The sequence below is a fragment of the Panicum virgatum genome, chromosome 7N (genome assembly GCF_016808335.1).
Source record: "Panicum virgatum strain AP13 chromosome 7N, P.virgatum_v5, whole genome shotgun sequence".
Classification (NCBI taxonomy): Eukaryota; Viridiplantae; Streptophyta; class Magnoliopsida; order Poales; family Poaceae; genus Panicum; species Panicum virgatum.
This window is the reverse complement of record NC_053151.1, coordinates 4,154,639-4,180,456: the sequence shown is the minus strand read 5'-3', so window position 1 is coordinate 4,180,456 and position 25,818 is coordinate 4,154,639. Positions and strand designations below refer to the sequence as shown.

The following is a 25,818-nucleotide window of genomic DNA, read 5'->3' as shown; positions in this document are numbered from 1 at the left end:
TTTGAGCTAAAAATATATAACAAACAAGTTGGATTGTGAAGAGAGCACTAGAGCTATGATCCGTTACCACCCCTAACATGACCTCCTGAGGTGGTTTGTGATGGTTATTATGCCAAATAGAAAATTATATATCATAATTACCGATATAGTCTTGGCCCTCGGCTCCATGGCCCCCAGCGGGCGCAGTCCGCCACTCCCTTAGAGCTGGTCTGCATCTAGATTAACCTCTAGAAAACTTTTATTTAACCTGGAGCATTGATTTCATTAAACATTTTTTCTATAGCAGAACATTAACAAAATTTTTAACTAGCGGAACATTTATCTTATTTCGAATACCTTTCAAATAATTTAACTTGTGCAACATTTTTCTCCCCTTATAACTAACGGGTGGAGCATTCACAAATGTTGGTGAGAAAATATTTATGAATCTATAAAGGCATAATGTGCATATATATAGTAAGCAAAAAATATTTATGAATCTATGAAGGCATAATGTGCATATGTAGTAAGCAAAAAATATTTATGAATCCCCTTAGCTGCAGCCGGTTGTTACGCTCACCAAAACAACATTTGATTTTTTGCATGAATTAGCCAGTCGATAAGTTGGTATGTAGTGCCTAAATGTAGCTCGAGGACATTGAATCCGTTTGTCATTCACCATAACGACATGTAATATGATGGGTGATTGAAATCATAGCTTGTTGCTAGTTGTGCTCTGGAGTTGACGTAGTCGGACCCTAAGGGAATTAAAAGTTCAAAATTGTTGATTTATATATCTTCTCTGCGAACAAGAAGCAAATAAACTGTGAGAGAAATACAGAAAATTCAAGTGATTGCGCGTGTTTGTGAACGTCTGTGCTATGTTTCGAAAAGAAACTCAAGCGATGGTGTACACGGGATGGCAAGATCACGCATGAGCAGTTTTGGAGGTGGCCATGGAGTTGTGGTCTCCGGTATCGGTGACCACCCGAACAGACTCAAAACGCAACCTCGTCATGCCTATGATATGAGCAGGGTTTTCATTCCCGACCGGACCGGCCTAACCGCCGGGCTCCGGTACCGGTTTACCGGTCCGGTTAGACCGGTTACCGGTCGGAACCGGACAAAACCCCGTTTGAATTTGTTTGAATTCAAATCTCGGCGTTCAAACGGTACGGACCGGTATACCGGCCGGCCGGGCCGGTTTACCGGCCGGTTTGGCCGGTATACCGGTGATGTGGGAGGGGGCGCTAGAACTGTTAAACCGGCCGGTTATACCGGTATTCCGGCCGGTTACACCGGTATACCGGCCGGTTGGGCAGGTATACCGGTTAGTTTTCCGCCGCTTGAAAAATAGATCCCGGTGTAAAATAAAAGAAAATTTCGGCATGAGCTATGCATATTTTAATGTAAATGACCATACCAAAACAATAAGTTATAATCATACATACAAATACAATAGTAATAAGCGTGCATACAAAACCCCATGAAACGAAAGTTCAACGTAGAAATGGAAAGACCCCCATTTGGGACGCGGTTTGGTATTCGGCGTTGGACATCAAAGCGATACCTCGCACTCTAAGCAGCTCAGCCTTGTAGTGTTGCCAAGTTTGGCCCGTCCACGCCGATGTGGTCTGCCATTCCTGAACTAACATAGTGTAAAAATGGGGGTCTTCCCATTCGTACACCCATCTCGTCGGTGGCTGCATGCTGATGTCAGGAATAGGATAGTGAAAAGAGTGCCTCGAATCGCTGTAGGAGGAAGAAGAGTGCTGTGGACTATCATGGTCCGTTGGTCCACCTGTTCTCCTCTGCGATTGCGGTGCTCCATGGTCGGTGTCCTGAGTAGCATGTGTGAATTGAGTCTCCCCTGCAATCAACCATATTTCATAATTAGTAGTCAATAGTCAGAAATATGTGTCTATTTGTATGTGCAATGTATACCTGTGAAACGAACACCACGAGCACGACCACTACCACCACCAGCAGCATCAGCACCACTACCACCACCACCAGCATCAGGCTCAGCACCGTCACCATCATCACCATCATCACCATCATCGGCCGAGCTGCTATCATCGGACTCCTGATATGGAGGACTATGCTCACCTTTGCCATCATCAGTCTCGGTGTCGCTGCTCACTGGTTTTGCTGTTCCTTTGCCTTTTCGACGCTTCGGGTCACCCTTCTTAGGTCCCTTCTGCAACTTTCTCTTCCCTAGGTGAGTGTCACCTATATTTGTACGTGCCCAATCGCTGATGGAATCATTCCCCGTAGCCTCACGTAGATTTGACTCGTTTATTTGATCTCTGACAATATGGGACGGGAGAGGGATGTCGCCGTCATCATCATCCTCGTCCAGAACTGGAGCCCGGTTAGATCTATCATATTCCATCCATTCCCGCACCGGATTATTCTCATCATAGAAAGAAAGATGGGCCAGCTGGTCAATGAAATCACCTTCTTCACGCATCAGTGGGCCGGATACCTCCTCAAGTCGGAGACGAAGGTTGTAGTTGACATAGACAAGCTTATTAAGTTTCTTGTGCGACAACCGATTGCGAACCTTTGTATGCAGCAAGGCAAAAGTACTCCAGTTCCGCTCGCATCCACTGGACGAACAACATTGTGAAACAAGTCTCATGGCAAGGTACTGCAGCTTTGGAGTACTTGATCCGAACATCATCCACCATGACGCTGCATGTGCAACCGAGTATGTAAGCAATATATTCGAATAGAGAAAACAACAATTTCATACGGAGTAACTCTTACTTGGGGATGTCTTTGGGTCCATCGCCATCCGCATTGCCATTTCACTGCTATACTCGCCAATTTTCTGCCGAAACACGTCAAACTCCTGTAATGCCTGGACGGCGCTCTGGAGATCCGTCATGCGCTGAAATGTATCCTTGAGACCACGAAACATTTGTTGAGTTGGATCCATCGTATATGCATACCTCGGATTTAGGACAGCAGCTGCAAAATATAAATCACTTCAATAAGCTTTTTTGTAGTTCGATAGAGTTTAAAAATAGATGACTCGTGTGTGCTTACCTGGACCCACATACGTGCCTAGGAACACGTCACCCAACCTCCCGTCCACCACCTCAATATACTCTTTCAGTGTTGAAATATTTGTTCCAAACAAAGACCGCAGCTCCTGTTTCATATTCTGGTAGGCCATTACGACTTCGCACATGTTCGGCTTCTTGTCCTGATCAGCGAAGCGGAGAAACTTGTATATTGGTTGAACTGTGTCGATGATATATTTCATTGCATCCCACCACTCCATACTTGAAAAACTTGCATGAGTAAATCTACCTTCTTCGGTATTCGCCCATTTGCTGTTTTGGAACTCAGTAGATGCCATCCACTGCATGAAACGATCGCGTTTCCGATAGATGCTCTCTAGGAACATGTAGTTGGTTCCAAATCGAGTGGCATTCCACTTCACCAACTCACCACCGATTGCGTTCCTCATCATTGCATTCAACTGACCATGATTGTGTAACCAATTTGAAATTCGCTTGCATTGCTTGATCATAACACCATGTTCAGGCCTTCGAGCTATATCCTTCAACATCAAATTGACGGTGTGTGCTAGACACGGTGTCCAAACTATGTGGTCATACACATCACTTAGTAGTTCTTTGCATGCTTTTTTGTAATTCGAGCCGTTGTCGGTGACTACGTGTACGACATTCTCCGGTCCAATCTCTTCCACCACCTTTTGAATCTCCTGCAATGGAAGACAGCTTGTTTAGTAACATGTCAAAACATACACCATGCGAATGGAATATGTTTAGGGACTACCTTGAACAAATATGCAGCATCTTGAGTTCTTCCGGTCGCATCAATAGACTTATGGAACCACATGACCCCATTGCAATATATCAAAAAGTTGATGACACTCATCCTCGTCGGACCAGTCCATGAATCACACATCAACGTGACGCCAAATAAGGGTCAGTCTTTCTGAAACTTTACGTACCTCGTCTTCAAGTCTTGCTCGTTCTGATCAAGGTACTTGCCATCAATATCCCGTCCAGTGGGTGATGCGATACCTTCACCTGCAAACCATATGAAAATCATGAGATACAAGGATGTACGCTCATAGGTATCATTGCAATGAAAGAAAACTTACCCCACTTTTGTGTCTCCCTGACCGCACTGATAAAGTATGGACTGTCAGCCTGTCTTCCAGGAACTCCTGCAATATGGAAAAACTTTGACCAAGCTTTACCAATAGCTTCCTTTGCGTTCTTACCCTTCTACGTCCAGGAGCCTGTATCAATCCTTGGTTGCATCATTCCTCTTCTCCCACCAGCTGCCAAGTTATAGTCCTCCACCACAGGACTCTCCCTCTGCGAAGTGGACCTTCGAAACATCCTCTGCATAACATTCCCCCTCGTCGAACCACTACCCCCTCCACGTTCATATGCACCTCCTCTCTGTTCCACCCCCCGTCGGAACTCTGCTTCCGCTCTTGATAGATCCATGGCACGCTGCACCTGAGCTTCCTCATCACCGGGATAGTTTCCCTCCGCTGCAGCCTTCTCCCGTCTCAACCTCTCTCGAGCCCGGTCAGCAGTTGCCTTCTTTGCCCTATCCAACTCACGCTGAAAGAACTCCCGCACATCAGGTGGCACATTCCTGCAATGGACCACCTCCGCCCCGCGCCCAGCCAAATGTTGTTTCAATCTAGTCGCACCACCTCCTCCTTTCTGCGTACGACAATAGTTGCATCGCCATCCGAGATAAAGATTTTCCCCGTGTTCCCATACAACATCTCTGCTTGCCATTGTCTATCTGCATACATGGACAACAAAAATATATCATCTAATATTCTAACTCCTAAGTCATAGTGTCAAAAATCATCTAAATACACCTAAATCCTAAAACATTCTAAATCCTAAAACATCCTAAATCCTAAAACATTCTAAATCCTAAATCTTACCCTAAAAAAAATCATCTAAATACACCTAAATCCTAGGGAAAAAAAACTTACCTGTCGGCGGCTTACCGCCGCTCGTGGCGGTTTACCGCCTAAACGGGCCGGTAAACCGGCGTCCAAGGGCGGCTAACCGGTCGGTACCGGTAGATCTGGTACCGGCCCGGCTTACCGGTGTGGGTGACCGGTTAGCCGCTCTCAGGGGCCGGATGGCCGGGTCAGGGCGGCGGACGGCGGGTGCTGGCGGCGGACAGGGTTGCCTAGGGGGTGAGAGGAGCAGACGGGGGGAGATTGAGGCTGCGGGAGAGGGATAGGTTAAATACACTGTGCCGCGCGATGGGCCTTAATGGGCCGTCGTTTTTTTTCTTTTTCTTTTTTGATTTAACTTCTAAATTCCGCAAACCATACTAAATGATCAAATATTTGGGAAAATTTGACACCATTAGATTCGTCGTACCTTTGAACTATTTTTAGGAATTTTTTGAGAATTTTTCATTTTTATGAATTCAAATTCAAATTTGGCCGGTTTTATACCGGACCAAACCGGTACCGGTCCGGACCGGTTACCGACGGTTTGGTAAACCATGGATATGAGGCGCCTTGCTTTTTGATTGCTTGCGATGCATCCTCGTCTTTTTAATCTTTATAGTTCTCGGGCTGAATATCGCTCCTATCTTCAAACGAACTCCAGTTTGATTTTTTTTTAAAAAAATTCGGTTCAAGAGACAATATTTGTCAGTTTCTGAATTTAATCCACCCCTAACTGCTACGTGGAGGCCGTTATGGGGCCAGATGGCACCGCAAAGTCGACACAAAGAAACAAGAATTGACCTCCTCCGTCTCATGAATGAATGTCTGATGATAGCATCCAAGAATTGAATTGCTTCAGTAATCAAAAGATTCCTTGGGTTCCTTTCAGAGTTTGCGTGGCAATGCCAGTGCCGGCCCTCCATTTCTCTTTATTCACCACAAGCCCCAATCACTTTCAGATTCTGTCCCATCTTTCAACTGGCAAATACACATATCATAGGCACGCCGGCTGCAGCAAGACAAAAATGGTCTACAAAATTACAAATGCTTTCATACTCAATCCCACGTATTATAACAAACATAGCCCTACCGGCCGGGAACCAAGCAAGCATTAACAACAAACAAAAAATCACTGCGCATAAGCTCTTGTGATTGCCCTAAAAAAATAGCAGGCTGCCTGCCTGCAAAGCTTTTCTGTTCTCTGAAAGTCTAAGTGACCAGCCAGCCACGGCACCTAATAGACTTTGAATCAATCAAGAGGCTCCATGTAAAACACAGTTGCACATATTGTTCTCTACTCCATCTTAGTAACCAGCCACTAAATCCTCAGAAAGTTACCACAACACATGCCGCAGTTTTGACTTTCTGTTGTCTCAATCTCAGGTAACTAATTATCAAAAAAAAAATCTCAGGTAACCAAATCTTATATCCGCATCCAACACAAAATAGAAACAATTGAAAACGAAGACATAAACACACAGCATGTGCGGCAAACCACATGTAGGTGTTGCAGTACAAATTCAGAAGGAAAAATAAAGGTAACAAATAATGCCTGCCATGCAGGACGAGCTTCAGGTTAGATGTGTCACAAAGTTATATGTGTTTCCCTGGGTATTATTTCGTGAAGGCATAGCGTGTATATACAATTACTGCACAAAAGATTTAGACGGCACAAAGTGAGCACTGGCTTTAAGAAAAATAAATAACAGATAATTGCTAAGCAAACTCCCGGGATTCCTTGGAAGATAGTATCCTCATCAGAACCTGCAGAGTGCAAATTTCTGTTGTTCATGATCTTAGTCTAATATGAGCTAATGACTGAAATTGACAGTAATAAAAATTCTCTTTCGCCTGCATGTTGACAAGTAATGCACGAGTTGCCCTGCAAATGGTGAAATGATTACACCACCCTTTTATACACAACACTAACAAAGTTGGGGCCTGCAGATGCTGTCGCTATCATCTAAATGGGTCAACAAAATGGCTACAAGCATAGCTTAAATGAGTCAACAAAAAGACAAATACATCCCGTTCCATCCTTATCCTACTCTCTTTCTGCCATCAGCACCAAAAGAAAATGGTACCTTTTCATTTTGCTTGTCAGCCATGCCTTTCTTTGTTGTCAACCATCAACACAAAGGGCACGGAATCATAATAGTCAGGCTTTTACTAGCAATAATGATTAGCTTAGCTGATAGCTTTCTATATCTACAATGGCAACCTTACAAGTGAGAAATTGTTTTTTACTCTTAAGTAGTGATGAAAAGATGTTACCCTGAAACAACTTGCTACCAATTACCAATTCATCATCATACATGACAACTACTGATACACAGACAATTTGGTGCTACTAGATAATAATCTGCAAGCAGTCACATAAAGAAAAAATAAAACTTTAGGACGGCCACACATGGTTCACTACTCTAGGGCATATAATTAGACATACCAAATATGCGGTCCCTTCTAGGAGAAGAAAAACGGCATAACCATTGCTATAACTGTATCATCAATCTTTCTGAGAAATTTCGAATGTCATGCACTGGGACTTACCTTAAGGACGAAAAGAGCTTGTGGACTGCATCAAAAATTTCATCTGCAGTGCCCGTGGCATTTATCTGCATGCAGTTGAGCAGTTTTAATGTTAGAAGTACTATACCCTCAAGTTGACTTACAGGGAAAACCATTATACCACATATATCCCTGGTTCATGTCCCTCTTGCAGCAATTTAGCGACTTAGCATATGCAAGCCATGTTCCCGGGATGATCAAAACACAGTTGCTCATCTAAAATCTAGGGATGATCAAAACACAGTTGCTCATCTAAAATCTAACCAATAAGTAGATTTCACTTTTCCCCAAAACAAAGAAAGTTGAGGTTATACAGCAGTGCAAACAGTTATCGAAGAAATGCATCACATCTGTTTAATTTTGTGTTTCAACACATGCCGCCATTTATGCTTCTGTAATCATATTCTTTTTGAGTACATACACTGACATTAGATAGATTCCGGAATACATATAGAAATTTTACAGTTAGACAAAGAAGTTTTATCATTCAGCTTTGCAACAAAAAGAGTTCGAGCAATGTAAGATATAGAGTTGTCCTGTTTGCATAGCTGTGTGCAGAATAAAACAGTTTACTTACCTTGCGAACCTTTCCCCTAGAAGAATAGTAGTCAATAACAGGAATATTCAAACTCTCAAACACTTTTAGACGCTTCTTGATTGTCTCAATGTTATCATCAACCCGCCCCTAAAAGGCATATGTGAGAAAATGACAAAATAATAGAACAAAAGGAAGGGATTGACATAACTTAAGGTTAAACTTAGTATATTCAAATTCGTATTGCCATATTTCAAAAACCTTCAGTAGATTTCTGCTAAATATTTGTTATGCGCCTTAGATTACTGAGCTAAATAAGTTGTTTTTTCTTTTTTTCCTTATAATATAAGAATAGAATTCTATTTTCAACCAGGGAACATGATGCCTCACACTATACAGTGGGAAAATCATGCTTGCTTTGAGTAAATATCAGCCTAGAGTTCAGCAGCGAAGCATGGAGACTAACCTGGTTACGGCCTAGAAGGCGTTTTACCATCTCATCCTCAGGACAGTCAAAGAAAACCACAACGTCTGGTTCTCTTCCAACCTGATAGTTTTTGGTGCACATGCATTGATGTATTAGAATTGAGAACATGTATGAAGGAGTATTAATTTACATAGTACAGAGCAAAAAACAAACTCAGGTGTCGTGCTGGTCTTCTTAATAACTGACTGCGCCAGAACTAATTGATATAAGTACTCCAAAAGAGTGCATCATTCTCAAGCATCACAAAGTGATTTGTACAATTGTTATCATCTGGTTATTCATAAGACATACTAGTAATAGAAGTCTAGGCCAGCATGCATGCTGAAGTCAAAAGAGTAAAGTCATGTCTGCTTAAGTTATTAAATAAAGTGAGCAGCTTTAAACAGCAGAAAGGTCCATCCATGTGAAGTATTGTCAAACAAAATTCAACCAGAACTAATGAAATGAACATGACGGAGCTTGTAATTGTTTATCCACAAAGTCAGTTAGTAGCTAGTCCTGAACTATCAACGCAATGCAATGCAGGGGTCAAAATTGACTTACAATTCTTTCAAAAGCGATTCTGTTTTCCTCACACCTTGGGAAGCCATCAATAAGAACCTTATTGGCATTGCTCGTTTCCATAGCTTTCCTTATGAGTTCCACGGTTATCTCTGATGGGACGATCCTCCCTTCCTTAATGGTGTCCAGGATCAACTCCCTGAAGTGTAACCATGTGTAGTGATGAAGCAGTGCACTGAAATCCTTTGCACAGGAAGGGCATCCAAAGACTAACAGGAGATCATGTGACAAGATACTATTACCCTTTCTCACTGCCAGATGCTATTTCATGGCGCAGAAGGTCACCAGCGCTCAAATGGGCAAATCCGAAATCCGAAGCAATTTTGGTGCATTGTGTTCCTTTGCCACTACCAGGACCCCCTACAGGCCGGAATTGATTGTTGAATCATGTGGTTATACAGCATTGGACCAACAGGAGTCAAACTTGAAATAGCATCGGTTTGACATTCGTGGAGTGCAAGTATGTTAAGTATGTCTCTAGTAAATACTCGTGTGGGTTTTAGGGTCCATATATGTGGGGGCAAAAGTGCATATAAAGTGCATTCATGGGGCAAAAAAAAAAAAAAACAAGAAGAAGAAAAAGGGAAACTTTACCTAAGACGAAAGCAATGAACGGCTTCTGGGAATTGCCACCATCACTTCCCTGGAGAAACAAGATCCAGTGAATCGATCACTCACACGCGAGAAGCAGCCTATTATGCTGCCGAAGGAAACAGCAATGCATATGTTTGAGAGGAAACACAGACTTACAGCTTGGGACGTGAAGAGCCGTGCAAGACGATTGACAGCAAGAGGTTCCTGCAGCAGACAGATCCGAAGACCATAAGCGCAGAGGGGGTGACCGCACGAGGTGTTGGACGGAATGCGCGCGGGGCGGGAGATGGGGGTAAAACCGTAAAAGAAAAAGAAAAGAAAAGATGGTACCTCGCTGGGGAGGAGGTGGCGGCGGCGATGCTGGCAAGAAGAGGCGGCTGTGGAGGAGGAAGACGGCGGAGATCGGAGAAGGAGAGCTCCCAGCCGCCTCCGCCACATCTCCTCGCAACGCACGCGCTAGTGGAGCTCTTCCCTTTCCAGTTTTCGCTCGGTGGCTGCCGTCTCCTCCTTCCTCGTTTCCTCCTCCGGCTCCTCCCCTCTTTTTCTCGTTCCGTTTCTCTTCTTTTCTCTGTCTATCTATTTCCCTGAAGCACAACACAAGCTCTCATCAGAGTTAATGGAGGCCCACAGTTTTATGGGCCCGCGGCCCATGGGCCCCTCTTATCCCTTCTCTTTTTCATTTTTCTCTCTAGCACTACCGCACGAGCATTCACTTGAAAACAGATTAAAATTCAAGTATGTAACTAATCTCTAGCAATGTATATATATAAATATTAACAAAAGCATTTCCTTCTAAAAAAATGGAAGACTTTAAAAGTGGTAGCGCATGAACATTCACAGAAATTTCAGGTTATGCAAAACGGAAAACGATGGAAATCTGCTATGAAAATACATCAGGATGGTATGTTCAGAATAGAAATAAGTTACTGATGTTTGAATACTTCATATATATCCAGGATAATATGCAGGAGGAACATCCAACAAATATATAATGTCAAAACGGCAATGCCATTGTCAAATCGATAAATAGTCAAACTTTAGATCAAAGCACCTAGATAGATATCTAAAAAAATCATCGCAATACATTGATTTCAACAGAGCAGGGCACGCTAGTATCTCGAATTTCAGCAGACCACACTATACCTGATCATATCTCGGGCCGAGCCATGTTCACGCCGGGTTGGGAAAAACCCAACCTGTTTTTCTACTGGCCCAAGCCTGACCCGAGCTCCGGGCCAAAAAAACCCTAACCCAAGCCCGCCTGATGTGTGTCCCCACAGCCCGCAGGCCAGCCCGTGGGCTGTCACCAACACAGACATCTACCCCTTATTTCATAGAGAAGAGTGCACAGAATTCAATTGACATATTAAAAATTACAACGGAGGAATCAGAAATGCATATTACAGTTTACAGTTCATAAATAGCAGTGTCACAAGCTCACAAGTCAGCATTACATGAATAAAAACGACAAGTCTCCAACTTGCAAATTGTACATAACACGTAACAGCACAGGACAGTTTCTTGAGGCTTCTCATTCAGGACCAAATTATTTATCATCAATAATTGTAGCTTCTTCTTCTGTGCTAGTAGTGGATGCTACAAAGAAAATAAAACTGTGGTAGGAATAGTAGGAAACATGTTCTCAGTAGAAAAAAAGTTAGTAGGAAATTGAGATCTACTATTCTGCTTACTACAAAAATGAAATCGCAGATGAGAGAACAAAGAAGCCATTACCTATGACGTGGTGCCCTGCTGTCTGCCAGGAGAGTGTGCAACGGGAAGGGGAGGGGCTTGCCGAGAATATTTTTTTATTTTTAATCTATTTTTCAATTTTATTTTAAAAATAACCCACCAAGATATATATTTGCAGATCTAACCTTTTGGTCATGCTGGTCTGCGTGGCGTGACAAAAACACGCTGTCGCGCCACATGCATTGGCGTGACAAGATGTGCCACGTTGGCACGCTTCGGAATGCTCGGAAGGGGTCTGCCAGCTCATATTCTACGTGTCAACCTTGTCACGCCACTCCCACCGGCGTGACAGTACAGCCTTGTCATGCCACCCCCGCTGGCGTGACAAGGTCCGACTTTAGAAAAATCATATCTTTTTTCATACGAACTCGGATGGAGATGATTTTTATACAAAAATTGTAGCTCTCAACGAGATCTAAAACTTTGTAGTTTTGAGTTTTTTCATTTGAAGTCATTAAGATGGTTAAATAATTAATTTAAACTTTTGACATCATATTAAGCAACTTTACCTCTATCGGATCATCTCTAACTTAACATGTTTATCATGGTTCTACAAATTAAGTTCTATATAATGTTTGATATATGAAATAATATGAACTAAATAATAATAGTTCGATAAGAGATACAATGAGAAATCAAACTATATCATCATTGAGTACGGAATATAATGCAACACTCTAGTTATTATTAATTATAGCTTTAACTTATGAGTTGGTCCATGTTAATAGCGTGGCTAGTTTTACTACGTTTTGTTTTTTTATTATAAATACTTTGTTGTAGCAGGCTATTTTGTTTGTTCCCCTAGAGTTTGTTCTTCAACCACTATACATCACTAAGTCTTATTATACATATTTTCACATTGGCTATCAAATTACGCGCATATGCATTATATCTATTTTGTACAAATCAACTCCGAAGTTACATGTGCATATGTACAACCGTTTTGCCACCACCACCTGTATGGAGACTTCTCTACTACCGTTGTGCCGAATTTCTTACGGTCCCTGACGTTGTTGGAAGCCCATATACAAATAAGCATATAAAACAATCAATAATTATGTCATTCTTTTGCATCCATATATTATGTTGTTTTGACCCATCATCATGCCCCATCATTTTAATTCCATCTATCAGGATCAACCAGTTTTGATCCCCATTAGACGTGCCATACGGCGTAGTCTTGATTGGGTGGGAAAGTCTGACGAATTTTTGTATTCGGCATGGACTCTATAATTATATTCTAATTTTTTAAATTCTTTAATTATGAAATTAGATATTTTTAAATTGTATATGATATGGCCTCTTGAGTCAGTTTAGATCATTAGTTCTTCGTAAAATCCAATTGTGTAAATCCTTCTCCTTTTTAGATTAATGTATAAATTTCTAGACCCTCTCGACGAACGTGGTGGCTCTTTTTTTTCTATAACAACACTTGCTTTTTAATATAATATATATCTAGAGTGGTTGGACCATGGAGGCACCTTGAGCGATAATCTTGGCTAGCCAAACCAAGCAGTGCAATCGATAAGCGTTGCGCTGACCAAAGGAGATACAGTGAAAAGAAGACCATAAGATGGAGAACAACAAAGTACTCATTTCATCTAAACCACTTAATTACTAGTGTAAAACTTACACATTTGTATCTTTTTCAAACTATTATCATATTTTAAGATCTTAATCTTTCAAAAAAAATACTTGATCTAGCTTATAGCTATAATTAATATATAGGGTGTTGCATTATATTTCATACACAAGGATGATATAGTTTGATTTCTCATTGTATCTCTTCTCGAATTATTATTATTTAGTCCATATTATTTTATATATCAAATATTATATAGAACTTAATTTGTAGAACTATGATAAACATGTCAAGTTAGAGATGATCCGATAGAGGTAAAGTGCTTAATATGCTGTCAAAAGTTTAAATCAATTATTTAACCATCTTAATGACTTCAAATGAAAAAATTCAAAACTACAAAGTTGTAGATCTCGTTGAGAGCTACAATTTTCGTATAAAAATCATCTCTATCCGAGTTCGTATGAAAAATATATAATTTTTCTAAAGTCAGACCTTGTCACGCCGGTGGGGGTGGCGTGACAAGGCTGTACTGTCACGCCGGTGGGAGTGGCGTGATAAGGTTGACACGTGGAATATGAGCTGGCAGACCCCTTCCGAGCGCTCCGAAGTGTTCCAACATGGCACATCTTGTCACGCCAATGCATGTGGCGCGACAGCGTGTTTTTGTCATGCCATGCAGACCGGCGCGACCAAAAGGATAATATCTGCAAATATATATCCAGGTGGGTTATTTTTAAAATAAAATTGAAAAATAGGTTAAAAATAAAAAAATCACTTGCCGAAGAGGGCGAGGTGGTGACTTGCCGGCGTTGCGACGGGTCGGCTTGCTAGAGAGGAGAGAGGGGGCGGCTTGCCTGGCTGCTGCCTGCGCGCGTGCAGCATGCGCCGGCGCCCAGCGGCCAGGGGATGGGGGCTGGTGGTTGTGGAAGGACAAATGGGGAATTAGGGTTAGAATTTAGAAACAAGTAGCTATATGTCGTTTTGATTGGTTTTCTTCCCGCTGCAGCCTGGCTCGTATCAGCCATACAGGCCCCCGCCGGCCAGGCTTTTGAGGTGCAGAGACTTGTTTGGTTTCCATTCTCTCACAGCCAGGCTAGCTAGTGAATTTGTTTGGTTACCTGCATAGCTAGTGCACCCAACTGCCTTTTAGCCTGTCTGCACCAAAGTTTTAAATAGCCGGCTATAGCTTCCGCTATAGACTGCTATAGCTTCTAGAAAGGGTGGCCGCTATGACATTTAGCCCGCTAAAACCGGCTATAGCCCGCTAAATTCCGGCTATAGCCTGCTAAACGCCGTAACGGCAGCTCTGCCGCTAAACGTCTTAGCCGGTGATTTAAAACCTTGGTCTGCACACGACACAGCGCTCACTTTGCACCGCGTCAACCTGGCTCTGGAGAAACGAGCAAATTCTCCGTATCCCGTGAGCCAGGCTGCAGCGTTGTTTTTGCATCCGTGAAGCCAGGCCAAGTACCTTCCACAGGTAACCAATCAAGGCTTCCCTGCATCCGGCGGGCCTGGTTGGCCGAGATGCAGTGAACCAATCAGCCCCTACAGCCCTGAGTCCAACCCGAATTTCTTGTCGGGTTAGAAAAAATAGCCCGTGTATTTTTCGGTTCGGTTCGGATGGGGTTTTTCCTGGCAGGTCGGACCGGGAATATCAGGTCGGGAGGCCCATGATCAGAACTAGGGCCTTGTTTAGTTGCAAAATTTAGGGATGGCACCCGCGGATGCGGGTGCGGGTTTGACAAAAACCCGCCCGCAGGTAGACCCGCGGGTGCATTTCTGCACCCGCAACCGCACCCGCCGGGTTTTGGGCGCCCGCGGGTATGGCAACAGCTATAGCAAGAATGCACAAATTCCTCAATTTGAATAGTCAAACAACACATTTCCAAAGTAATAAAAGCAAGCTAACAATAAATCCATATGTTCAATGTAACAAATCACAATTCAGCTGGTGTTCCTCGCTGGCTTGCAATTGCAAGTCGCAGATCAGCTTGCCGGTCGCCAGCTGGGGACGCGAGGGCTGGAGGTCTGGGCGCCTGCCTCTTGGGTCGCCGGGATGTGGGGCGGTTGGGTGGCGTTGCAGCCTGGTGCCTGCGAGCAGCCCTGCCTTGGTGGCGGCGGCTGAGAATAGATGAGCTGCCGGCTGCGGGTGGGGAGACTGGGATTAGGAAATGATAGTTAGGGTTACATACAGGTATTTATATGTTGATAAATGGGTTGCGCCAAAATGTTATCTGGGCCAGAATTTAGGTATGGTGCGGGTGCGGTGAGACCCGCATCCGCACCCGCGCCCGCGTATTGCGGGTGCAGGTGCGGGTTCACCCATGGGTTAAATTTCAGACCCACACCCGCATCCACCGGGTTTGAAATTCGCGGGTACAATTGCCACCCCTAGTAAAATTCAAAATTCCAAATCTATCACATCGAAAAAGAGTCTTACATCCATGGAATATTAAATCTAGATAAAATAAAAATAAATTACATAGTTTGTTGGTAAATTGCGAGATGAATCTAATGAGCCTAATTAGGCTATAATTAGACACTAAATTGCTACAGTATATGCACTCTAATGATAGATTAATTAGGCTCATTAGATTCGTCTCGTAGTTTACAGACGATTTCTGTAAATAGTTTTGTAATTAGTCTATATTTAATGCTTCAAATGTACAAAGATTCTATTTTTACAACTTTTATGGGCAACTAAACGAGGCCTAGACCACACACACCAACGACAGAATGTGAAATTCCGATGGGCACCAATCCCCGACCAAATCCCATGCGCTGGTGGCGAGAATCCAGAGGAGGGGCGGGCCCAATCCGTGGAAAACTGCGCAACCCTCGCAACCCACGTATTATGTGGCGAAGAGTAAGAGGAGGGGGATTTGCTGGCTCAAACCGGATCTTGACCCGATCTGAGCGCGGATGCAAGGTAGGAGGGACCGGGAGGTGGTAATCTGACCTTGTCGTCGGCCGAATCCCTAGCAAGGGATCGATATCACGAGCTTCTTCCTCCGCGCGCGCCGGCGGGAAGCTGACGGACAGGCGGGACACTGGGGCGTGGCTGGAACTGGAAGTCTGGAAAGGATAGTGGAGGCAAAAGAAGAGGAGGAAGATGAGGCCTGGCCTGGCCTCCTAGGGCCCATGCAAAGGGAGTCTCCTTCATGGGGCCCACATTGATGGGGTGTGGAAGGCATGCGAGTACGTGTGAGGTGGAAAGGGAGTAAGCTTACCGCATACTATGGGTTACGTGGAGATCTGACGTGTCACGATTGTAATTGAGTTGCTATTTGCAACATATATAGCGATACGGAACAAAGATTATGATTGGTGTATAACTAGTTGAATGGCCGTTCGATTGTTTTAACACTAATAAAATGACGGTAGATTATGATGCAAATTAAACAACCAAGCAAATTTCCACATCAAAATATTCAACCAAAATACAGCGTAAGAGATTGCTATCGACATAGATATTCAGATCTGTGCTGGGGTTGCTACGCATTCTTGATAAGAGATATCTTTGGCAAAATAGACAGTGATGCATCTTTCTTCAAATGACTTCCTCACTGCCTCCCACCATATAGAATGACGGTAGAGCTGTGGCGGTAGGCGGTGTAGTGCCGCGCGCTTGGCGGATGCGCGGCAGGTGTACGCCACCGCGCGATTCCTCTAGGAGGAGATGCGGAGGATGGCGGCCGTGGAGCATTTTGTCGATCCAAACGTGATGGCGTTCATGGCGCGCGTGGCCGGTGAGATGGACTACTACGTGTTATCGGCAGTGATGCCTGAGAAGCTGGCCGCTGCCACCGGCATGGCGGGGCTGGTGGAGGAGGAGATGGCGAGGCTGCGGTTGTGGCTCGTGGTGGCTGACATGGATTGCGCCAAGAGGCCAGGGCGGTGCTCGTAGGCGTGGATTCGTTCAGAGCATCGATGCGCCGGTAACAGGCGGCCGCCAGCATCGCGCCACCTCCTGAGGAAGAGGAAGGATCGGACGACGACATGATGACGTGATTGTCTCTGTCGGTGTTTTTTAGCACGGTCTATTGATTCTTGTGGATGTGCATTTAGTGGCTGATGTAATGCAGGAAGACACAAGGATTTATACTAGTTCGGGCCGCCAGGAGGCATAATACCCTACGTCCAGTTTGTGCTGCTCTTGTATCTTGCACTGGTTTGTAGTAGGGGTTACAAACGATCAAGAGAGGGACGGGCGTCCCAAGTCTCTGGGATCGGTGGAAAGGAAAGGTGTTTATGGCTCTCGTCTGGTTAGGGTAGCTGCCGGCGAGAGCTGCTTGGAGCTCCGCCTGCCTCTTTCCCAGTAGTGAGAGTGTGCTTGTGTGCTTCAGGGGGGTGACCAGCAGTCTACCTGATCACCCCTGGGTCTCGTGTGTTTAGTCTGAGTTCGATCCCCCAAACGGGAGCCTATTCTCTTCCCTTTATACAACAGGGAGGAGAACAGTGTACAGTTGTAGAGAGAGAGAGAGTCCGCGCGGCGCCTCCTCTGTCATTCCGATCGTCGTGGGTCCTCCTGACCCTGCCATCGCTACCCTCCGCCTTCGCGGCCGGGTCCGGTTTGACCCCATGGTCTGCAAGCGGGATACACGGCGGTGTCTTGGTCTTGGTGCAGCACGCAAGACCCCTACCCTACGCCCTACAAAGCCATAGGACGTGATGGGAAGGGGCGCTCCACTGTGCCCCGTGTCAGCGCAGGCGGCACCAGAGCACGCCCGGTCCCCTATCCACCTGTGCTGCTATCAGTGCCGCACGACGCGGGTCGTGATGGGTCCCTGCTTCAGATCGGGTGTAGCCTCCTCGTTCGCCCCGCCGCCTGGCGAGGCGGGTCCTGTATGATAGGTTGGGCGTGGAGTGGATTCCTTCCTTAGGTTGGGCGGAAGGAATCCACCTCCCTAGGTCGGACGAGGCGGAGCCCCTCTGTGTGGGTCAGACTCGTTGATACCGCCATCAGCTCACCTGATGGGGCTGCTTGGCCTTCTAATCCTCCGTCTTTAGGTATTCGTGATATTTATACCCGATAGTAGCCCCTGAGCCTTTGGATGAATCATGGATTCATACAGAGGGTTATCTCGTCATGACCCGGTTCTTCCCCATTGATTGGGGTCGCTTGGGGAACGGTCGATCTTCTCCTGAACTCCGGTGGTGCGCACGAGCGCACCCACTGGGTGTAGCCCCCGAGCCTCTGAGCGAGTCGGAGACTTGCTTAGAGGGTAGAGTTCCAAGGGCGTTGCGAAGCTCAATGCTTTGAATCCACCCGTCTTGTCCCGTCGAGCGTAATCATCGCAAAGCTCGATGCTTTGAATTCGAGCGTCCTGTCCTGTCAAAGCGCTAATTTATCGCGCCTGACGCGCGGGCAGGATGCCGCTGAGCCGGTCAAGAGCGTGCTTGCGGAGGCCTGTTTGGTGCTAGCGCCCCCATCAGGCTCCCGCCTCCCCATCCAACCCCGTCAGCACCAAGGTACTTGGGTGGGATTCTGCTGACGGAGGTGTTGTCGACCGAAACCCACCGGCGAGCAACGACGGGCAACACGAAGAGCCGGGAGGTTGCTAGGGCGCTAGAGGCACTGCTCCCTCGTCGACGGCCCGCAATTTCCGTCACGCGCCCGGAGGTTTTGTGGAAAACCGGGCGTGCCACCTGACCTATACCCGATCAGGAGGGTGCAGACGTGCTCCGAACAGTTTCCTGCATACAAAGACACGTGTAAACGTAAGTCCGAGCCGTGGTCGGCTCCCCGGGACAACTCTTGCATCGGCTTTGAAGAGCCGATCAAGTCCCGGTGTCAGACGGGATCTGATTGTATCCGGATATGATAAATAGAGCAAATTACTATAAAACTGCTTCAATCAAATCTAGTTGATCTTAATCCACGATGGTAACAGCTTCACTGCTAGATCGGAACATCCTACACGTGACTAGGCCTAGCGAACGTAACAGACAACTAAACCACAACCTAAAACAGAGGCCTAAGAACTAGCAAGAGCCGATTCCCGGAACAATCCCTATTAAGGCTAAGATAAAGCATGTACTATGCCACCGGATCATCCAATCCGTTTGCAAGGCCTAACCTAGCAGATATTATGCCAACTCTTAAGATAAGAGCAAACCACAACAGATCAGATCTACTAAACATGAAAGAAGCAGGGTGTTGTCCCTGTGCGACTAATTCTATGCGATAAGAACTAGCATGAGATTGGAACATGATTGCACAGAGACAACATGATATTCGTAGATGATAAGCAACAAAGCACAATGGATCTACTAAAAGCCATGCTACGAACATCATGATAACTAGTACTACTCGCCATCAAAAACGCTTCAGTACGAGTAATACCAAGGTAAAAGCAAGAACAATACTGCCCTGATCGCAAGAGGCGATCAGGGCAGCATGGCACTTACTTGGATGAAACCCTAAGGTTAGGGGTGGTGATGCGCCGAGAGTTGTTGTTTGCGAGTCGTGATGACGCTCCCTTTACGAATAACAAAGGATACATATTTATAGTCCGGAGACTTGGGAAACAATCTAAACTAATCTTGTCCCGATTGGACTCTATCTCTAATCTCAAACTAAATCTAAGGATACACGGCCAATGTGGCCCAGACGCTCACGCAGGAGCTGATTTACAAGCCTTCCTCATCTTTCGCTTTAAGCCCATCTTGATTTCGGACCATAAATTAACCCTGTTAATTTATGGCGATAACACATGCCCCCTGGTTTTGGCAATGATAGTTCCAAAACCAATCCGTCGATTCATCTTCCCGTTAATGTTCATTAACCACATTGCAACCACCAAGGAAGACGCAACGTCTCTGCAACTGGCTCCTCGTAGAACGTGAAAACTGCCGATCCATCTTCCACCTTTTCACTATTTAATCTCACCCGAATCGGCTCTTCTCCACAGCAAAACTCCTTCTTCTTCCCAAAACCAGTAGCACAGAAACCACCCCAATCCTCCAGCAGCAATGGCGATCTCTTCTTCTTCCGACTCCAACTCCTTTGGAGACTCTTCTTCTTCTTCCTCTTCCCCTTCTTCTTCCCCACTTCCTGCTTCTTCCGTCGACTCCATCCCAGAGAGTCGGGAGCCGACGCCAGAGTGGGACTCATCCGCAGCGTACGAAACGCTGGCTCCTCTGCACTGGGATGCAGAGGAGTTCGACTTCGGGGTCGCCTCTGAGGAGGACGAGCCTGAAACTGAAGGAGAAGACCTCCGGCTCCTGTTCCAAGAGGAGTCGGAGAAAGATGAGGAAGAAGACCCCTCGTCGGACGGAGTCGACTCTTCCTTGGAAGAGGAGATCGACTCCCCTTCTGATGACGACGAGCCAATGGGCGGAAAGCCCTTTCGGTTCCTCGGATCCTCCGAGGAGGACAGCGAAGAAGAGAACAGTGGCGATGGCGGCGGCTGGAGCGAGTCCGGGTCTGAAGGCGGCAGCAGCGCCTTCAGCAGCGACGATGACGACGACGACAGCAGCGATGACGGTATCGGAGATGTACCGGCCCGAAGCCCCAAGTGTCGTAGGTACTAGGTACCTACGAACAGTAGTAGTGGTATCGTAGGAGTAGGATCAAAAGCCGAAGGATTGATTCCTTTGTAAAATCGGCTTTCTCTGTAATGAATTTCCTTTTAATGAAATCAAATTCCCCTTAATTCCATGTGCCTTCATTTATTTTCCAAAAAGCCGATGGCAACGCATCAGGCTTCCATAAATATCCAAGAGCCGACGAAATTCAAACTAGAAGCAACCCGCAGAAGAATAACACTTCCAATCTGAACCGAACTCGACGAACCCTCAAACTCGAGTGTAATTCGAAAACCAAGCTCTACAAATCCGAGCAAGAATTATCCAGGCAACCGGAATTCGAACCAGAACCTCCAGCAATCAAACCCTAAGTCAACAGATCTGACCATGGCAGATTCTACAGCTCAAACGACAAGCTCTGCAGTCCATGATGCGGCAATCCACGGCCTGAAGGTAATATACGGCCTAATCTTTTAGTATCCTTCAGCTTACCAAGTTTCTGAAACTGAAACTCTGAAACATGACACCATACGCATATTTCTGAACTTCTGAACTTCAGGTGTCAGACATCCTCTTGCCGCATCCCTCCAATCCAAAATCTTTCTGTCTTGGCCCACAAACTCATGAAAACCCCACAGATTTGATCTCTTGTGAAGCAAATAGGATTCCTTTTGTGAGTCAAAACATCGATTTGAACCTCTGGGCCGACTGCTTAAGAGCCTGGCCTAATCCACCTGAGAGCTGGATTACATGGTACACCAGAGTAGCAAACGCTCACATGCCCTTGTGGCAAGATTTAAACATAGCCGATGCACTTAGCTTATCACTGTCACCCCTTGACAAAGATGAAAATCTTCTGAAAACCATCGGCTATTTCTGGTCTGATGCTCTGAATTGCTTCCTTTTTGGTCATGGACCCATGACTCCCACTCTGCTAGATGTTGTCATGATCACCGGACTAGACATTAATTCCCCCAATCCTGCTGCTCACAAAATGGTAGAAGTTACCTTCAAGCTTTCTTCCAAAGTCAACTGCACAAATTGGGGTACTTACATGAATCAGCACATGAAAACAAAAGGTCCAGTGACTGAGAAGGAACACACAGCCTTCTTAAATCTTTGGCTAGAGTACTTCATCTTCTGTGGTCCTTCTTTAGCTCCAACTAAGAACTATTTCCCTTTGGCCTACCACCTGGCCCATGGTAATCACACCGGCCTAGGCAAACTCTTTCTTGGAGAAACATACAGATATCTCCATTTAATGACATCTAACTTGCTCAACCACAAGAAATTGAGAACTGGAGGCCCTTGGTGGTTTATTCAGTTATGGGCACATCTGTATTTTCAACACCATATCCCAAACTTCCAAGGCCTGACCAAGAACTCTTTCCCTGATGAAAGCGGCAAACCAATTAGATGCACTAGCTACGGCCAAGCTTTGTTCAGTCTCACTGGCAGTAAACTGAATTCAACAGATGCAGTAAACTGGTTTAGAGTTTTCTATAAAGGACTGGACAACCCTCTCTACTTCTCATTTACTGAATCTGAATCCTTTGAGAACCCAACTGCCTTCAGACTAGACAACTTTGCCGATGACGACAGCACTCGATATCTGTATTCTCTGATGATTCGTCCTAGCTTCCTTCCTGTTGGCATCAGCACCTCTAATAGAATTATCAAGCCAGGCTATGAATCTTACCAGCCAGTCACAACAGCTCGGCAATTTGGCCTAGGACAGGTCCCTCCCCACTTCCATATTCACCACTTGGTGGAGAGCAGAGCCGATCTGCCTGATGGTCTTACCAGCTCGAGATGCTACAGTATGTTTGATAATCTCCACATTTCAATACCAGCCGATCTGTCCTTCACTTCTTCATCAATCAGCTTTGGTACTTGGTGGAACATGTGGAAAACTTATATTTTCAGAAAAGCTCTAGGTCCTCGACTGCAGCAAATCGATCCTGAATATGTAATCCCCGAGGAAGAGGTACTGATTTTATGCATCCATCCTTTTAAATCCTCTACTCCTTTCTCTTGGCTTAACCTGCTCATCCTGTCAGCAGCAACAAGATGGTCCAGAACCCACGACCAGTACTGGGGAACCATTTCACTTTCTTCCAATTGCTCCTGATGTACTTTTCTGCAAAGGATCACCACCAATGAAGAAAGTGATAATGCCTATTCAGCCAGACTTACTCCAGTTAGCTTCCAAGTGAAGACAAGCCTCTGCAGTAGTTGCCCCCCCGAGTCTTGACCAAGAAAAGGAAGATGATCACAAGGTGAATGATCAAGAAACCAGTACCATCCCCTTCAAGTCCATCAGAGTCCAACACCAACCAGGTAACTCATCACCCAAGAACTCTTCTTTATTTCATACACATGTACTTGGTTGACTGTAATTCTATTTCCAGGATACAGCCGAAGAAACCTCCAATGTAGAAGGCCTGAATCAACATGAGACGGCTGCAACTCCTGATGCACTGACGGATGCAAGCGAGGAACAAGCTGATACGGTCGAGGTTCTTGACGCTAACACCAGCTCTGATAGGACGATTGCTCCCGAACCGACCAACACTTCTTATTCAGAACAGGTAACATCATAAAACCAATTCTGAACCAGCCGATTACTTCATAAATGTATATTGTTCTAACTCCAGAGATGTCCATAGAGCTTTGACATTTCAGGTTTACTTTCCTTTGACCCGGCATCCATGGGTCTGATTGTCCCTGGAGTAAAAGCATTACCTCTGCAGCAATCGGCTAACTTGTCACATCAGCTTCGACTCATCAAGGATTTTCTATCTGCTCCAATTACCACTCTGGTCGATGATTCCAGCAACATAAAGAACATCTTTGAGCAAATAGAACCCCAACTCCCGGAACCATTGCAAATCAAGCTCTGGTCAGTCAGCAACCTCCCATTCTTTCGGATAGAAGTCAGTAAAGCACAACGAAGGATGGAAGCACGTCGTTCTCAAGCTTCTCTGAAAGCTGACATTACCCAAAAATGCAAGGCCCTCAACCAGAAAAAAGCAACTCTAGATATCAAAGCTGATGTGTCTGCCAACATGAACCGACTCGACCTCCTGAAGAAAGAACTGGCGGAACTCGAAGCAAAGGTCCGCACCACCAAAGAACTTATCCAGGCCGAGGAAACCTCCATCGCAAACTCTAAGCAAGAAACCCAGGAAATATCCAAGCAGATACAAACAGAGTTTGTAGAGATCAGCACCTTGAGTCGGCAGATAGTTACAGGCGATGACAAGGATGATGAAGCGATTGTAGCACGAGCAGACGCCGTCCGTACTGAAGCCATCCATGCCATAGAGGAATTCCTGAACCAGTAGATAGGCTCAAGAGAGAATTAGTACTGCCTGTTAACTTGAAACTCGTAACTGTTCTTTAAAAACACCTGAAGTCGATGGTCACACATCGGCTATTTACTTTCATATATTTCACTAGCCAACTCAAAGTGTTGGCCTGTCATGATGATTTTTTTTCTTTTTTTTTACTGGCCAACTCAACGTGTTGGCCTTTCATGACTTTTTTTTTTGCGCGGCCAACTCAACGTGTTGGCCTATTACACTGCAGCCAGATGGATCTCATCGGCTTTTCGTTACTCGCCTTCCCATATGCTCGGGAAATACTTCTTGAGATGCTGACTGTTGACAGCAACGGGAAACTTGACGCCATCCATTTCCTCGAGCATGTATGCGTTCCCAGGCAAAACCTGATCAACCTTATACGGCCCATGCCAAGTTGGAGACCATTTACCAAACTTTTTGTCTTTAGTTCCCAATGGCAATACCGCCTCCCAAACCAAATCTCCGACTCGGAAATCTTTAGGCTTGACCTTCTTGTTGTATGCACGGGCAACCTTAGCTTTGTTCTCTTTGATTTTTTCCAATGACCAAAGCCTTAGCTCTGTCAGGTCCTCCACATTATCGTTCATCAAGGCTGCATACCGTTCAGCAGATAGATCATTCTGAAACTCAACACGCCTTGATCCAGCCATGATTTCCCATGGTAGCACAGCATCGTGGCCGTAGACTAGATGGTACGGCGACGTCTTGGTGGACCCATGACACGAAATACGATATGCCCACAAAGCTTCTGATAACACCTCATGCCAACGCCTAGGGTATTCATCAATCTTTCTCTTTATGAGCTTGATAAGGCTCTGGTTGGATGCCTCAGCTTGTCCATTACCTTGGGCATAATACGGAGATGATCTGATCAGCTTAATCCCCATGTCATCGGCAAACTTTCTGAATTCCTCTGATATAAAGACCGATCCTCCATCGGTCGTAATGGTCTGAGGGATCCCAAATCTATGAATGATGTGTTCTTTGACAAAGCTGATCACATCTCTCGATGCTACTGTCCTCATGGGCACTGCCTCTACCCACTTTGTGAAATAATCTGTGGCAGCTAAGACCCATTGGTGACCCTTGCTAGACGACGGGTTGATCTGTCCAATCATATCCATGCCCCATCCTCTGAATGGCCAGGGTTTAATGATAGGATTCATCACTGATGCTGGCACTATCTGAATTTTGCCAAACCTCTGATATGCTTGACATCTCTTGTAATATTTGAAACAATCTTCAAGCATAGTGGGCCAGTAATAACTAGATCACCTAATCAGCCATTTCATCTTATGAGCCGATTGGTGAGTACCGCAGGCTCCTTCATGTACCTCATGCAAGAGCCGATTCGATTATGAAGGTCCCAGGCATTTAAGTAATAGTCCTTCCAAGGTCCTATTACACTGCAGCCAGATGGATCTCATCGGCTTTTCGTTACTCGCCTTCCCATATGCTCGGGAAATACTTCTTGAGATGCTGACCGTTGATAGCAACGGGAAACTTGACGCCATCCATTTCCTCGAGCATGTATGCGTTCCCAGGCAAAACCTGATCAACCTTATACGGCCCATGCCAAGTTGGAGACCATTTACCAAACTTTTTGTCTTTAGTTCCCAATGGCAATACCGCCTCCCAAACCAAATCTCCGACTCGGAAATCTTTAGGCTTGACCTTCTTGTTGTATGCACGGGCAACCTTAGCTTTGTTCTCTTTGATTTTTTCCAATGACCAAAGCCTTAGCTCTGTCAGGTCCTCCACATTATCGTTCATCAAGGCTGCATACTGTTTAGCAGATAGATCATTCTGAAACTCAACACTCCTTGATCCAGCCATGATTTCCCATGGTAGCACAGCATCGTGGCCGTAGACTAGATGGTA

The 25,818-nt window shown here is 45.3% G+C and overlaps 1 protein-coding gene across 1 annotated transcript; it reads right to left on the bottom strand.

The window, feature by feature from the left end:
* Positions 1-6,445: 6,445 nt before the first annotated feature.
* LOC120682345 (UMP-CMP kinase 2-like) lies at positions 6,446-11,482 on the bottom strand. Its single transcript, XM_039964191.1, has 10 exons — positions 11,440-11,482; positions 10,036-10,289; positions 9,862-9,909; positions 9,706-9,754; positions 9,354-9,471; positions 9,094-9,250; positions 8,530-8,610; positions 8,106-8,213; positions 7,511-7,575; positions 6,446-6,724 (listed from the first exon to the last, which is right to left on the bottom strand). The coding sequence occupies exons 2-10, from the start codon at positions 10,141-10,143 to the stop codon at positions 6,718-6,720; spliced, it is 741 nt and encodes a 246-aa protein (XP_039820125.1). The 5' UTR covers positions 10,144-10,289; positions 11,440-11,482; the 3' UTR covers positions 6,446-6,717.
* Positions 11,483-25,818: the final 14,336 nt, after the last annotated feature.

Coding starts and splice junctions, on each gene's coding strand:
- LOC120682345 (XM_039964191.1), bottom strand. CDS start 10,143: ATGTGGCGGAGGCGGCTGGGAGCTCTCCTTCTCCGATCTCCGCCGTCT. Junction 9,910..10,035: donor GCCACCTCCTCCCCAGCGAG/GTACCATCTTTT, acceptor TGTCTGCTGCAG/GAACCTCTTGCTGTCAATCG. Junction 9,472..9,705: donor GTTCATTGCTTTCGTCTTAG/GTAAAGTTTCCC, acceptor TCCGGCCTGTAG/GGGGTCCTGGTAGTGGCAAA.